This window comes from Syzygium oleosum, unplaced genomic scaffold (assembly GCF_021117445.2).
Source record: "Syzygium oleosum isolate NSW1041296 unplaced genomic scaffold, Sole_v2.1 Sole_v2.01, whole genome shotgun sequence".
NCBI classification, from domain to species: Eukaryota; Viridiplantae; Streptophyta; class Magnoliopsida; order Myrtales; family Myrtaceae; genus Syzygium; species Syzygium oleosum.
Genome location: NW_026607485.1, coordinates 11,918,503 through 11,930,890, shown reverse-complemented (window position 1 = coordinate 11,930,890; position 12,388 = coordinate 11,918,503). Strand labels below are relative to the sequence as shown.

General features: G+C 44.4%; 1 protein-coding gene across 1 annotated transcript; it reads right to left on the bottom strand.

Moving 5' to 3' along the window:
* Window positions 1-1,846: 1,846 nt before the first annotated feature.
* LOC115663371 (probable methyltransferase PMT3) lies at window positions 1,847-7,417 on the bottom strand. Its single transcript, XM_030585380.2, has 8 exons — window positions 7,269-7,417; window positions 5,738-6,142; window positions 5,410-5,574; window positions 5,113-5,295; window positions 4,285-4,879; window positions 3,180-3,292; window positions 2,826-3,046; window positions 1,847-2,475 (listed from the first exon to the last, which is right to left on the bottom strand). Exons 2-8 carry the CDS (start codon window positions 5,996-5,998, stop codon window positions 2,154-2,156), a joined length of 1,860 nt encoding a protein of 619 aa, XP_030441240.1. The 5' UTR covers window positions 5,999-6,142; window positions 7,269-7,417; the 3' UTR covers window positions 1,847-2,153.
* Window positions 7,418-12,388: the final 4,971 nt, after the last annotated feature.

The following is a 12,388-nucleotide window of genomic DNA, read 5'->3' as shown; positions in this document are numbered from 1 at the left end:
CCTTGCAAAATTGATAGTTTTTCACCCCCATCAGTTCTAAAAGCTTAATGCTTAGGGTCTGCATAGCAACGTTTCTGTTCCCAGAAATAATTTCTGATCAGAAATAGTTTTTTCTATTTCTATTTCTTGGAACAGTTTCTGAGCAAAAAATAGCGTTTAGTAACTGCACAAAATTTCTACTCCTGGAATAGAAAAAGAATAGAAATGCGTTTAGGGCGCGAATGATCCATTTCTATTCTATGGACGAGTTTCTCCCTTCTGGGCTACCGGCGGAGGACAGTGGGTGGCGGTGGGGGGCGGAGGACGGTGGTCGGCGGCGGCAGAGGATGGCGGCCGGTGGCGGGAGGCAGTGGAGCACGGCGGTCAGCGGCAGAGCACGGTGACGTCAGGCGGCGGTGACGGCAGCGGGGGACGGCAGCGGGAGGTGGCTGGCGGTGGAGGGTGGCCATCGTCGGTCGATAGAGCACGGCGGCCGGTGGCGAAGGATGGCGGTTGATGGTGGATGACCGCCGGCGTCGGGTGGCCAGGGGCGGGAGGTGGCCGGCGGCCGAGGGCAGCCAGCGCCAGGTGGTGGCCGGCGTCGGGCGGTGGAGCACAATGGCCGGCGGCGGAGGATGGCGGCAGGTGGTGGGTGGCCGGCGACGGCGGGGGACGGCGACCGGTGGTGGGTGATCACCGGCGTCGGGTGGTTGGCGGGGAGGCGGCCAACGCGCAGGTGGCGGCCGGCGTCGGGCGATGGAGCACGGCGGCCACGGTGGAGGACGGCGGCCGGTGGCGACAAGCGTTTCGAGCGGCGGAGAACAGTGGTCGACGACAAGAGGTGGCCGGCGGGCGGGAGGCGGCTGGGGGGCGTTGGCCGGCGGGCGGCGGCGAAAGGCGGGCGGTAGGTGGCGGCGAAGGACGGCAAGAGGCGGCGGTGGACGGGTTGCGGTCGATGGATTGTTTCTTGTTTTTGGAGGATTCTAGAAAAAAAATCGCTTCTTTTTTCTTGTTCCAGAAACAAGAAGCAGATTTTTTCTGCTTCTTGTTTTTGTTCCAAATCTATTTCAGGAACACTTTTTTGTTCCAGAAACAAAAAAATAGATTTTTTTAACTAAACGGATTTCTGTTCTTTTTTTATTCCGGAAAACAAAAAAACAGAAAAACAAAGAAACAGAAACGTTACTAAAGAGACCCTTACTATCCACTATAATCCGTAAGTTACCACAAAAATGGTTAAATCTCTCCTAATAGAAAGATATAGATCATGGTCGATACTATTATTATACACCAATAGAGTTTCCTAATGCAAATCTCTACTAATTTTCCCATAGATAATGGCAATATATGTGCATGCAAAATCCATGCAATGCATAGTCATGCCACTAAATAGTAATTATGGGGAAAAGAAGTAGTTCCATCCTAAAAGGTGCACAATTTCTCACTTTTGTTTCAGGAAATTTACAGATTTCACAGCTTTTTTTTGGGTCTTTCAATTACAAATAACTTTTTTTTTCTGGCCTAAAAAATTAAATTGGTAAGTTGACTTACAGTCTCCCATCCTAGTCAAGGTTTATGTCAGGCCCAGGCCTAAAAAGACCAGATTATGCAACATCCAAAAGAGTAAATGCTGAAATGATGCTCTTCTAAATCATTTTTCCTGCATATTTCTCAGTCAAGCCCAGAATGCTTAAATGGTCCTCTTGGGAGAGCTAGTACTCGTTATAATTGATAGCACTGCATCAGCATTCATGATTAGACTATCAGATAACTTGGTTTACCAACGTTTGAAGAGAAACATACCAAAGGGACAAGAGAAACATCAACCAAAAGCTTCATGCTACTTTGCAAAAAGGATCGGCTAACATGAAGAGAAGTACATCGGCGACGCCTTTAATATCAATGATCAGGCTGAAGTCGTACCTATCGCATTTCCATAACAAGGAAAAAACAATGACCGGAAAACAAATAAATAATGGCCTATATAATATGTGGTAGTCCTTGGCCTACCAAACAAACAAACATTATCATGACAAAAACCTGAAACAATTGCAGAATCATCATCACTTAATGCTACAAACCATAAAAATTCTCCGGACTTCACCATGTTCGCTGCACCGGACGTGCTTCTTCGTCCGACCCAGGGGAAAGAAACATGGATCGCATGGCGCTTTCTATTCTGCATCCCTGAGACTTTCACTTGTCAGCCACATTTTCTTTTGGACGATCAACACGATATCGTCTCTGTCCTCGTCGGGTTCTGAGCTCGAGTTGCCCGTTGCAACCGCTTCCCAGTGCAAAGCTGTAAAGTATTTCTTGACAAAATCAATAGCTGGTTGCTTGTCCCTGATGATTATGAAACCAGTGGGCCTGAGAATACGGTCCATCTCGATGAGGAGATCCTCCGCGCTGCACCCTTTCCTCTCGATGTCCGAAAAGGCAGTCCAAGCATGGAGCAGATCAAAAGTCCGAGGGTAGGTTGAAAATGCTTCGCACCTGTTGCATTAAAATGTTATCCAACTTTGACCAGTCAAAGCCTGTTTTAGAACTTATCAAGATTGGGAAAGTCAAAACCCGATTTCTAATTGGATGTCACCTATAAATACTCTTTCTTGCACTGCCACACGTATTTGACCCAGATTTTGAAAACAATTGGTTATAAAGCGGTATTAGAAGAGCAGGATGTGCAGTCATAGTATTACTAAAAAAGTAGAGATTTAAGCTATTCTTATCCACCAAGAAGTCTAAGTCTGTTACTCAGACGAAGAAGGGATTTCATAACCTTTGATTGGCCCAAACAAAACTAAAGTTACCAACATAGTTCCAAACAGGGTGTAGGAATATACCAGTTGTGAACAGAGCCAATTAGGCCTCTGTCATATATCAGCTTGAGAGTGTTCGGTCCGTCTTCAGGGACGACATTCATCACCCACACATCCTTTCCTCTCAGTGCAGCCGCAAATGACCCCATGTTTGCCTTCATGTCCATCACGTTCCTCAAAGTGTCCGATGTGATCTTCGAGCTCAGTAAGTTCCAATAGTTCTTGACCCTTCGCTGCCAAATTTCCTGAGAACAAAATCTTAAGTCAATCCATGTGCCTGAACATACCAAGATATTGTGAAGAAAAACCAGTGAAAGAGGAATCACTTGCTCTGCAAGACATTCAAAAGTAGATAAGAGGAGCCTGTTCAGAACTTACTGTGTCCTTCTCAAACATGTCTCTCGAATAGCCAAAATCAGCAAGTCGAGGAGGAGGGGAAGTCAACCTAGATGGCCAAGGAGCCAATCCACTCCCCTTAGCTTTATGGTCATCTGATAAAAGCAAAACAAATAAGTTATCTTTCAGTTGTTTTCTCCAACTCAGTCTAGCATCTACTGGATGAGACATACACAGGGTCTATTGCATAGAAGATTTTCCACTTATATCTTCTAGAATATGTTCCATAAGATCAAAATTCTAGATCCTTCCTTTTAATACATTGCATAGATTCAGTGTTCAAAACCCTTCTTTAAAGTTTTCACCACCATATTGTAATTCATTGATCTTTTCCTTTCTAAAAGGATTCACTTTCATACGGCAGTAGAATTAACTTCTTCAGCAAACAATTCATCCAAACACAAGTTCCAGTGATACAAAGGTATTATGCAAAAGTTAGAGCTTGATTGAAAGAGAAAGATTCGGCAAATTTATATTACAGAGAAAAAGATAAAAGTAGTTGTAAGAAGTGTTTAAAGGTTGTTAACAGGTAGGACATATTTAGCCCCGTGATGTGTAAAAGGAAACACCCTCCCATATCTTACATTCGGTTTTAAAATGAAATAGTAGAGATGAAGCCTTGTATCAACACAAGCATTTATCGCTCAGGAACCCCAATCAGACAGCATACTTCTGCACTTTCACCAAATGGTCATTTGACAATGCTACTACCATTACACACTCAGGACGTAGGACTTTCATCATTGGAGGCAAGACAAGTACCGTTTATTAGAATGCATGAGTAATGTGAGGAGAATCTAGAATTTCCAACTTCCAGGAAGTCATTTATGCAACCGTTGGCTTCCACTAGAGAGCGTGCTAGAAACTCCTCATAAATAGTTTGAAAAGATATCAACTACACCAGCATGTTTACTTCTTCCTGAAAAGCTTTTTTAAATACCCAAAAGAAATTTAAAGCGACTTCCATAGCAGTCTTGTTTAATTAAAAAGGAGGACATAACAAACGAGGAACTTCAAATCGTAAGAAAAGCAAGCAAACAAAAATGTAAATTTGGCGAGGGAAAACACAAATGAAATGGAAACTCACGGTCAGAGTATGGAGTAATGCACGCTTCCATGGGCACGCCCCAGACTGCATCCGGATCGTCGTCAGATCGGCATAGAGGTGGTTGAGTCCCAGGTTCTCTTTCCATATAACAATCATTTGTCAGAGGTTTTTGCCAAATGACGGTTTGGTTCCTCTTCGAAGCTATGCTCCAACACATGCGTTCAACAAGGGCACTCATCTTTTTCCAGATTCTAAGATCCTCCTCGTCCTGCGCATATGCTTCAGGAGAAGAGTAAGCAAAATAACCTCCAGGTCTGAGAACCCTATCCAGCTCAAGAAGAAGAATCCCATCTCTTTGAAGCCAATCGATTCTACACCGGGAACAATGCGCGAGCTCGAAGGACCTACTAGGATAAGGGAGTCTCTTGGTCCCTAAGACACCGAGATATGCAGGAATCCCTCTCTCCAGAGCAAACTGAATTTGGTTTTGATGCACGTCATTGGGTGCCAAGGACATTGCTATGATGTCTGATGCGAGTAAATACCCTCCAAAACTTGCCACACCACAGCCAACATCGAAGACTGTCCTTATTCTTCCTTCATTGTTCAGAATATTTCTCGAAAAGTTGAGCATCTGACAAAACGATGGCCAAAATAGCATTATTTTCACACCAGCAAACATTAGGAGATCTTCTAGACGACGTGCTACTGAAAAAAAGCACGACTCAACACATGAATGGATGTTTCGTGGTGAGCATGCTAAAGAACTTATATATGCTGCTTCCCTGAAAGTGCACGCATCAAGCAGCAAAACACAGCAAAATCTTAAGGTGGCCTACAACTATTTACAATGACTAGCATCCTTACATTGGCCATTGAAGCAATGTACTTATCAGCTCCATAGTGAAAATGAGTGCCTCCTCCAGGAAAGTTTATCTTTTCGCCTTTCACAACCATCCAGTTCTGGTCAGATTTCTCATGTGCAAGGTGAGTATGAGGGATGTTTGCTTTCCAAACTTCATCTCTGCTTTTAGGCCACTTAATAGGAACCTGTAGCATAGAATAAAACCAAATAAGAACAAAAAAAAGACAATGGCTATTTTAGCAAAGAACTGACAAGTCTAAAAGTTACCCCAATACGACTAAAATGATGCATGAACTTACCTTGTACCCTGGAGGAGGAGGAATCAAGCAGTTGTACCGTCTTTCAGGAAGAGGGCAGTGTCTCTCATAGTGCTCCATCAAAGATAGATCCAGCTTCAACCTCATTTGGTAAATAAGGTTCCTATCTAAGCAAGGAATCAATTCAGAATGGCGATCATCGCAAACCTGCAATCAGAAAGATCCCAAATTAATTGAGACGAGACGCTATTTTAGTAGATGACAAATGTTGATATTAGTCTTTTCATTTTTCTCTCTCCATCTGTATTAAAGAACGAGGGATCATATATATCAACAATGACAGAAGCAATTTCCATTAAAATTAACTTACTGGGAAGCTCTTTACTGTCGCATCATCTTCATCTTCCTGCCCAAACTTAGCCTCATCTTGCTTTCCATCGCTTTCATCATCTCCACCCAAATATGATGAACCTAGCCTTTTCAATGACTTGCTGCCATACTCCAGGGCTGATGTACCGTGCCCGAATATCGATCCATAGTATGCATATAGAAAACCAAGAAAGATTGCAACAACACACACCGAAGTTATTAAGCGCTTCTTTTGGGATCCGTCCGACCTTCCCCTCATCATTTATTATACTTCAATCTACTATCTCAAAATGAACCTTTCAGTTCCCCGTATCTTGAAAGATCAAATGGTAGATCTCATCTCAGCTAACTAATAACACCCACAGTGCCTTATTAGACCTTCTTAAAGCTTTGACAGCAACAAAACCTGGAAATTCACAGTAACAGCAAGATCAGATCAAAGAAGTTAAATAATCAACTTGAAGTAGAAATAAATAATGAAAAAAAAAAATTCACTTTAGTCAAGGATTAAAGGATAAGACTAATAGTAATGCGTATGCTCATGTTTAGCATCTCATCATAGACGAGAGCCGACATAGGCAAAGACACGGGAAAGGTATGTGGCGGTTTCTCCATCACCCACGAGATCGAATAGCCTCAAGTTGAGCTTTAATGTCCAAAAGAAGTAGCACAACAATTGCTAGTTTCAAATGCGAAAGCCACGGATCTTTGATATAAACAGGCTAGCCATAGGCAACCACAAGCACAATCACCATTTCCAAATCCTGAAACCACAGTACCGCACCAACCATCGCAAACTTCTATAAAGAAAACTCGGCGATTTCGTTTTGCAACCGACTATAGCGCATTACAATGACCACATGGAAGGAAGCAATTCTACTTCAAGAGTAAGGACCGAAGAGTACCAGCAAGCAAAAGAGAATAGAGAGCCGTCACAGCAATGACAAGAGCAATACAAGTGGCAAGGTAATCAAATTTTGAATATTGATCAGTAACTTAAGTAAAACATTATCTCGCAAGATCTAAATCGAAAATCCCAGCCGCAACAAGATGCAAATCAACTAAAAAAAGTCAGTTGTCATCATGAAGAGAAATGTTGCCGACACCGACCAAAAAAAGATGAAAGCTTATGTGAACTGGAAAAGAAACATTCCTTATTCGAAAAGCATTTAATGACTTCCTTTCAGAATGAAGTCGAATCAAAAAACCAATGGGAGGATGATGAATTCTAAACGAGAGCCAGCTACCCCTAGATAGCCCCATCCATCGAAAGAAGGAGATCTGGCACAAAAAACCCACAAATCCGACTACCCAACAAATCCCAAAGCAATAATTCCACCGCAGATATCGACGAATCTAGCGCCCAAGAAGAATTTCCCACGATCAAGCATCGACCCACGACGGAACCAATCCGACCACCCAGATATAGCGGCTCTGGGGCAGATCCCGGGACCAAGAATCGATCTTCACGCGAAACCCACAAGCAAGAACACGAGAACGGCGACGAGGAATGGCAAAAGGGAAGAACTTACTGGGTGAATGGGGGGATCGTATAGCGGAGAGTGGGCAACAAGAGAATGTGCGAATGAAGAGAGAGAGAGAGAAGGACCCAAGATTTGTACGGGGAGATCTGAGGGGGCAAGGCAATGGGTTGGTTCTATAAGAAGGGGAATAAATGCCACAGTGTGCTAGATTGGATCTCAGAGTTCGCTCCTCTTTGGCTTTCCTATTTTTGGGTGTGTGGGGGGAGAAGAGAGAGAGAAGGTGAGAGACAGCTTGGGACTCCCACTTCCCCCGCCACCCACACTCGCAGTGTTTAATGATGCGGTCGTCCGGCGAGAAGAGGAGGGTTGTCGGTGGCTACGAGCTCTCTCGTCGCTGCTCGGAGGGAAGCTCTCGAGACGCCGCCGCCGCCGCCGCCGCCATCTCGACGGAACGGGATGCGACGATAGACGCCCTTCTTCGCCGTGTGAAATTAATGTCCTAGCCGAATTCATGTGGAATAGAGCGGCACCGTAGATTTACCGTAATGGACCGGCCGGTTCGCGTGGGGCTGCGCCGCCAGTTCTTTCGGGGCCGATTCGATCACACGAGGGGATGGAATGGGATCGGATTCAATCTATTGTGATGGATGGGGCAGATTTTCGATGTGCACTTTGAAAAGTAATACCTATCGATAAATATGCGAACGCGATTAAAAGATAAGAAATAACGATACAAATGGTTCCCTAACTTTGGGTGATTCATGAACTTTTAATTTGTTCGATATAATCCCTAAACTCTAGCACAATGTGCAATGTGGTCTAGACAACATTGAATATTTTCATAAAATTTAGGGACTAAATTGAACGTGGATAAAAAATCTGGGGATCACACTGAACAATTTAAGAGTTTAGGGACCATATTGCACATCGGGCAAAATCTCATAGACCACATTGAACAAATTAAAAATTCATGAGCCACGTTATACATTGAGTCAAAGTTTAGAGACTACTAGTGTCCTTATCCGATAAAGGAATTTAAAAAGCAAGCATTTTTCAGTTCTTGAAAAAAAAAGAGAAAGCGGGAGCTGATAATGTTTGCGGATGAAACTTGGTGGTTACCTTCACGAGATTGAGATCTATCGTTGCTTTAACCCACCAAAGTCAAAAGAGGATTTTTGCTGAATTCGTTTTGAGGGAGGATAAGGTCTCGCCCTCAACGATGACGATCGAGGCCGAGCGCCACCGTCGCGATGAGGCTCGTGGATTTTTGAGGTCCCGCCCTTTCCATTTAATCAACTTCTGCCTTCATTTCCACCCCCCCTGGTTTGAGGAGCCATTGTGCCATGTAGTGGTGGTTCATGCCCGCTCGGCCCTGGCCATGCCGTGCCGAGGCCCGGGCCGATGACCACTGGTCAAATCAGAGGCCGTTTGCCGTTTAGTAGTTGAGGCCCACCGATTCCGTAGCCGTCGGGCTACTACTGCTCATGGCCCCCAAAGTCCCAACAGATGGGTGGCATGAGATGGGTTCGGCTTGGCACGGTCTTTTAGCATAATGGAACTTGCTAGGCCTGGCTGGCGAGGCCCTTTTCCTTTTCGGCATTTGAATCTCTCAGGAAAATGAGTGAACGGATAATCTTTTCATAGTCAATAGAAATATATGCTTAAAATTTAGAAAAATGATTTTCGCTTTTAACAATCAATAATCATTTTTCTAAAATATGACCAAACATCGACGCTTAGACCAAAGACCTCGGCACTTGGGCATGGGGAACACTTATGCCTAAGCCTAGGTCCTTGAAGGTCGAGCTCGGGTCAATAGAGGTCAAGCCTGAGACCCCGATGCCCACATCTTGGTCCAAGTCCATTAAGGCAAGAGCTAGCTCCTCAAAAACTGGGTTCAGGTCCACAAAGGTTGGGCTTGAGGTCAGGCCCCAGACCCTGGTGCCCATGCTCGGGTTATCGACGACGGTGCCCAGGTACCTGCCTCTTACGCCCAAGTCATCAACGCTTTGGCACAGGTCCACGAAGGCCGGGCATGAGTCCCTAGTACCCATGCGAGCGTCTTGTGATTGTGCCCAAGTACTCGGCTCCGGTACTCAAGTCATTGGCGTTTAAGCACAAGTCCACAAAAAGGCCGGGCCCGAGATCTTAATGCCCATGCCTAGGTCCTCGATGGCCATGCTCAGGTACCAAACTCCTGCGCCCAAGTCAGGGCCTTGGTCTCCTAAGGCCGGGGTCAGGACCCCGATGCCCGTGCCCATGCTTGTGTCCGTATCCATGTCCAAGTACTCAGTTCCTGTGTCCATGTCATCGGCGCTCAACCTTAGCTCATTAGCAAACAAGCTCGAGTCCATAAAGGCTAGGCCCAAGTCCCTCGAGATTAGGGCCAAGACTCCAGTGCTCGTGCTGGGCTCCCTGGTGGCCGTCCTTGAGTTTTCGGCTCCCGCGCCCAAGTTATCGATACCGGCCTAGGTCCATCAAGGCCGGGCGAGTCCCTGTCGCTCGTGCTCAGGTTTTCAATGGTTTTAACCCGAGAAACCCCAGCTCCTATGATCGGGACCTGAGCGATTAGGCATCCCTTTTATCACACAAATATTGAATGTCTTTTAAGAAATAAAATCAGGTTCTCCTTTCCAAACGACGGAAAATAATTTCCAATTCATTTTCAAATTTCAGCCAAATACTGAGAATATTGTCATTTTTTTCTGGAAAATGACTTATTAAAAAGCATTTTCCAAAAATACTAATTTTTTTTTGCAAAGCAAACCGACCCTTCAACACTAAAAACTTGTTCCATAGATAGGGGGCATTTGGGCCAACGGCAAACCACAAATTCCTCTACAACAAGCACGCACGCACGCACGACTCTTTCATGCTTCACAATCCGCAAGCATATCGAACGAGAATTGTACCGTTTGGCTCATCCTACGAGGAGAGCAGCCTCTAACGTGTGGCAATTCTTCGTGATCAGGTAATTGCCGGATCAACACCAGTCGCATAGTTTGTAAAATAACACTAGTGAAGTTTCGCCTATGGTCTAAAAATGGAGAGGAGCCACTCGTGCCCGAGTCTACCTCAGTCGCAATATGTCCGGGTGGTCCATTTATTTCGATTTCACCTTACAATTGACAGTCAATAAATGAAATACTTTTTTTTGGGGGGGATCATACTAGAATTCGACTTTTTTACGGTAAAAAAAAAAGTTAAATAATAGGCCGGCCCCGTGATGGGCATGGGCCCGGAGCATCGGCCAGGCCGGCACGCACGGCCCATCCGAACCCTTTTTTTTGTTTTCCAGGTCTGTCCCGACTCTCTTTTGATGCATTAAACATTTCTCATGCTTCACATTCATAACAGTCCTATCCACACAAAAAAAGAGTGGGACAAAGGACTCGATTTCGACCGAAGGTACTGAAGAAAGTTCGAGGATTGCTCGAAAGTTTGACAAAGACCCGTGAAAAATCGGTTTCTCCACCTTTAAATTGACATAATACAATAGTTTTTTGCATCACAATTCTTTCTGGCAACACCCTTGTTTGCACAAATCTAATTACCCAGATCTCGAAAAAGACTTTTAACTGTATTAGTGACGTTAAATATTTGAAAAAAAAAAAGAATTGAATTGCATGGAAGAAATCACAAGCTTGAGAATTGGAACGAGGGAGAAGTTGAATGTCAAATATTTCTCAAAATAAATAAATATAGAAAGAGCTATTAAGGGTGCGTTTAGTTCGGTTTTGGGAGAATGTCCTTGGAAAAATGCAAAGTCCTTTGGGTTAAAGTTGTTTTTCCGAAATTCAAATAGTGTTTGGTAAAGTGTATTTTAAAATACATTGGGAAACAATTTTGAGTTAAATGCCGTTTGGTAAAAATTACACTTTGTAAAATACTTTTGCTAAGTTTTCTTGAAAAAAAAATCTCAAAATATTTGCAAGCAAAATTCAGCTACCATCGACTAGCCTCAGGCAAGGCTGCTAGAGGTTGTGCAACCTCAAGCTTCGCCTGGGTCACGCAACCTGGGCAAAACTTGAGGTCGCGGGACCTCAGGTGGCGTCTCCATGATTGCGCAACCTGGACGATGCGATCTAGGTTATGCTTGAGGTTGCACGACCTCAAGAGGCATCGCTTGGGTCGTGCGACCTAGACGATGTGACCCAAGTGACCTCAGGTGGCGTTGCCGGGGTTCCCGCGCCTCGGGCGACGTCGCCTGAGGTCGTGCGACCTCAGGGGTGGCTGGCAAGCGCCATACTGGCTTGCTGGCAGCTAGATCTGGCATCACAGGCAGCTTGAACCGTCGGAGAGGTCGCGAGAGGAGAAGACATTTTCAGCATTATGAAAATTAAGCGAGGGCAAAGTTGGAAGATCAAAATTGTATTTGTATTTCGGAAATGCAACACCTCGAAGCACCTCCGGACCTACCTTGGGCTCAAGGCCTTTAGAGGCCCTTGGTTGCATTTCCTCAAGGCTCTCTAAAAAAATTGCCAAATGCCATTTGCATTTTCCCAATGGACTTTAAAGCCCCAAAGGGCTTTGCAATTGCTAAATCAAATGCACCCTAATACCCATAATTTTTTTTAATTAAAGGTCTAGCTCAAAACATGTTTCCAACAACACCTCATTCGCTTAGATCCGACATCAAATTCCCAAGCCACGCTGTCCGTAAATGCTCTATGAATTCAAAACATGATGGCCTAAATGGATTAGATTAAAAAAACGTTGCATGTATTATCACTATCGGACCAAGAACGTTCAAGATATTTGAATTCCCAATCTATTGGTTCGAACCATTCCGCATCAGCCTTCCGCCGGACCAGTCAATCGAGTTGTACCATCCTACGTAGTACATGCATATCAAAACATATATAGGAATCATTCGCTTGCATGTTGTATCTTAAGGACATGTCACATGTCAAATCACCTATTTCATGTCACGCGTGCCTCGCCTAACACATGTCATGTTATGTAATGGCATCTAAACCGTGACGTAGATTCTTATATCGTGCATTCTACATCTAGCCCTTTCTAAACTTCGATACTTCCCAATGGCCTACGTGAAAAAGCTTATGTACTTCCCCTTGCTCTTATCTCTATCTTATTGTATATTTCGGCTTGTAGATTCTGATGGATCTTTATATTGAATAAATCTACACAGATTGTCCCGAGTGTAC